Genomic DNA, 3,702 nt, shown 5'->3' on the forward strand with positions numbered 1-3,702 from the left:
TCATTACTGCTTTTTAAATAAATGTTTTCACTTTTCAAAGCTTTTCTAATTATTTTTGCTTCTTATTTCTTATCATGAGATTGATGATATAGAGGTAATATAATCAATAACTATAATTTCTAAAAACTTTTAAGCTTCTAGCATAAAAGTACACTATAGATTATTTAATTCATTTTGGTTTTATTGCCTTATATGACATATCCATATGCATTTCATCATTCTTGTATGAAGAAAACACCAAATGTGGATACTCAGAGAACAAAATGCACTACAAACTGCTTATGAAATTTATTATTGAGGTGAAAACTGTGTTAATCATTCAATTTGTGCTCTTATATTGCAAATATAGGAAAAACAAAACAAAGTGAAAAAGAAGGGTAGAAGTATTAAAACTAAAAATGAATTATAAACACCATTGGAAGCATAAGTGTTTTGATGATTATTTGCGTTTTGCCCAATTTATATATCAAATATATCAAATCAAATGTATATTAAATATATATAATACAATATATAAGTTTGAAAATTTGTAATCCAGGCATTGAATACATAAAAGATAAAAGTTTCTCCGGATTTTAAATGATTTTTATTGAGCTTTCGACTCGTTGCTTCGAGCCTTCATCAGAATGAGGATATTTATTTACACTGCTTTTTAGCTTGGAGACGTTTAGAGGCAGCTAGTGGATAAGTGGGTGGATTAATGTGATTGGATGGGGTGAAATGCGTTGCCATGGGTTTTGGTGTATTGTTAATATGATTGGTATTAATAATATTAGAGTGTAGTGTTTTAGTTTTGGTGTGGTTGGTTTTGGTTTCGGTTTTGGACAGAACACAAAAACGCCATAAAACGACGAGATCCGAACTTACTACCGGCAGAACATACCCACGGAAACAACCACACATTCGACTGGACAGAAACAAAGTACTGGTGCACAGACTAAACACGCACGCTGCGAATTTAAAGCTTGGTACAGGAAGACAACGACACAATAAACAGACATATCGACATACCCATTATATACTCACAACTAAAGAAAAAGGAGCTCATTCCGAAATAAATTAAAACAACACTCCACAGAACTCAGCGAACACATATGGAAACTAAAAGACTCAAACACACCATACACCATCAACTGGAAAATTGTAAAGAAATCACAACCCTACTCAAACAAAACCAAACGCTGTAATTTATGTCTCTCGGAGAAATTCTTCATCATCTTCCACCCAGAACTCAGCTCGCTCAATAAACGAAACGAACTCATTTCCGCATGCCGCCATCGTAATAAACACTTACTAACGTCATTAATGTAATACTATATCACTTAATTATTCATCTCTGTGTATAAGGCCCTGTCTACACGTATCCGGATAAATTTGAAAACGCAAAACTTTTTTTACGGATGTACGTTCCGTCCACACGTATCCGGATAAAACGCCCACACAAACTGTATACTTTTGAAAACGCTGTTCAGAGTGGAATTTTTGGAAAACGGAAAAAAATTAGTCTCGTGTGGACAGGTGAAACCGTAAAAATACAGAAACGATGACGTATAACTATTATTTGGTCAAACATTGCGGAAACACGAAAGGTTGTTGCGATATTGATTTGCCTTATTTCAAGCATAATATCATGCGTCCAGCTTTATAATGCGGTGTTGAATTCTCACGGAGAATATATTCGAAATCGTATGAATATTATTCGTCAGCTTTCGTTGCTTGGTACCGGAAGGGGGATTGTCAAGCGGTTAGGCAAGAAGCGTCAAAGGAAAAAACGAAGATTTTGGATTCGACCTGGAAGAACAAATGCTTGGTGGAACGGTTTTATACGTGAACTAGTAGTCCCAGAAGAATGGCGAGAAAATTTTAGAATGTCTCGAGTTTCCATTGACAGACTAGCCGAAGAATTAAGACCCTACATCCAAGGGGAAAAAACTATCATGAGATCTCCTGTTGATGTGTTGACCCAAGTTGCTATCACACTATATTATCTCAGTGATGAAGGTCGTATGAGAAAGACTGCAAATGCGTTTGGAATTTCTCCACAGACCGTTTCCAAAATTGTGAAAAAGGTATGCAAGGCAATAACAATACACCTTGGACCAAAGTATGTAACATTGCCATTTACTGAAGAGAATGTGCAAGAAAAAGTGAACAATTTTTACAGAGCACATGGTTTTCCACAGTGCTTGGGTGCAATTGATGGAACACACATTCCAATAAAGCAGCCACGACAAAATCCTACTGACTATATTAACCAAAAAGGTACTTACAGTTTGAATGTGCAAGCTATATGTGACTATAAATACTGTTTTATGGATGTGGTTGTGAAATGGCCTGGAAGTGTGCATGATGCAAGGGTGTTTTCAAATTCCAGCCTAAACCAATTGTTGAAGAATGGCAAGATACCACCATGTCAACGCAAGATTTTAACTGATGAAGATCCAGTTCCTATTTTTATAATAGGCGACCCTGCATATCCATTAATGCCGTACTTGATGAAGGAGTATTCAAATGGTGGGTCTAATCAGCAGGAACAGTATTTCGGTATGACTTTGTGCCAATCAAGGATGGTCATTGAATGTGCTTTTGGTAGACTCAAAGCTCGTTTTGCAGCTTTAAAGCGTCCAATGGATATTAATCTTGATGAGCTACCTTTTGTGGTGTATGCATGCTTTGTACTACATAATTTTTGTGAAATTAGTGGTGAAAGAATTGCAGAAGAAAAGGTCACTGCTTCTGTCGAGTATGACAAACAATTTCAGCCAGTTATTGCCAACAATAAATTCAGAACTGACTGTAATGAAGCTGAAGGTAAAAAAATCAGAAGGATATTGACAAGGTACTTTGATCCATAGACAAACCAAAACTTCAATGAACAATGATTTAACAAAACCTATTTTTTATTTTAACCCAAACTATTTTCATCTCACTATGCAATATTTTTTACTAAGTAACTACAACCTTATAAAATATACATATCACTCTATGTTCATTTCAGTAATGCATATTATATTAAAATTTTCATTTGTAAACTGACTAAAGTGCAATGTGCTATTTTCTACATTCATGGGTTGTGCAGCCTGTGGTCTGTTCAACTGTTTATATTCATGGGTTGTGCAGCCTGTGCAACTGTATAATCATGGGTTGCAGCCTGTGGTCTGTCCCAGTTGCTGTTGTAACCAGTGGCGGAGTTGCAAATTGGGAGGTAATGGTTGAGGATGCAGCATTACTTGGCGAAGCATAGAAAACCTTCCACAATACACCCAGTAAGTTGTTCCATATTTTGCGAGAATTTCTTCATTTGGGTAGCCTGCTGCTTATCCACTTCGTCCATCTTTTCAAGAAGACGTTTTTTTATTTCAAGATCTTCTTGCATGGCATTCAGGAGTTGTTCGTCTGTTGATAACTTTCTCTTTAATCTGTTTTGTCTATAATTCTTCAATTTAGAATTTAAAAATTCTCTTCGTTCAGAAACACAGTTTCGTTCATTTTCTTCATCGTCAAGAGTAGGTATTTCGGTATGAGGGCTGCTGGATGTTGAGGAAGCTATGGGTGTACCAATAGAGTTGGCGGGACTGGGACATATTAAACTTGAGTCAAACTCTTGTTGAATTTCTTGCGTCTCTATTCCAGATGCCATTGTAGTCGTAGCTGGTGAGCCTCCCCATATTTCCTGACATTTCTCGAAATAAATCAGCACAA

At 36.2% G+C, this 3,702-nt stretch overlaps 1 protein-coding gene across 1 annotated transcript; it reads left to right on the forward strand.

Moving 5' to 3' along the window:
• Positions 1-1,688: 1,688 nt before the first annotated feature.
• On the forward strand, positions 1,689-2,855 carry LOC124437749 (putative nuclease HARBI1). The gene has a single exon (XM_046987679.1). The coding sequence runs from the start codon at positions 1,689-1,691 to the stop codon at positions 2,853-2,855; it is 1,167 nt and encodes a 388-aa protein (XP_046843635.1).
• Positions 2,856-3,702: the final 847 nt, after the last annotated feature.

Source organism: Xenia sp. Carnegie-2017, unplaced genomic scaffold, assembly GCF_021976095.1.
Source record: "Xenia sp. Carnegie-2017 unplaced genomic scaffold, XeniaSp_v1 HiC_scaffold_163, whole genome shotgun sequence".
NCBI lineage: Eukaryota > Metazoa > Cnidaria > Anthozoa > Malacalcyonacea > Xeniidae > Xenia > Xenia sp. Carnegie-2017.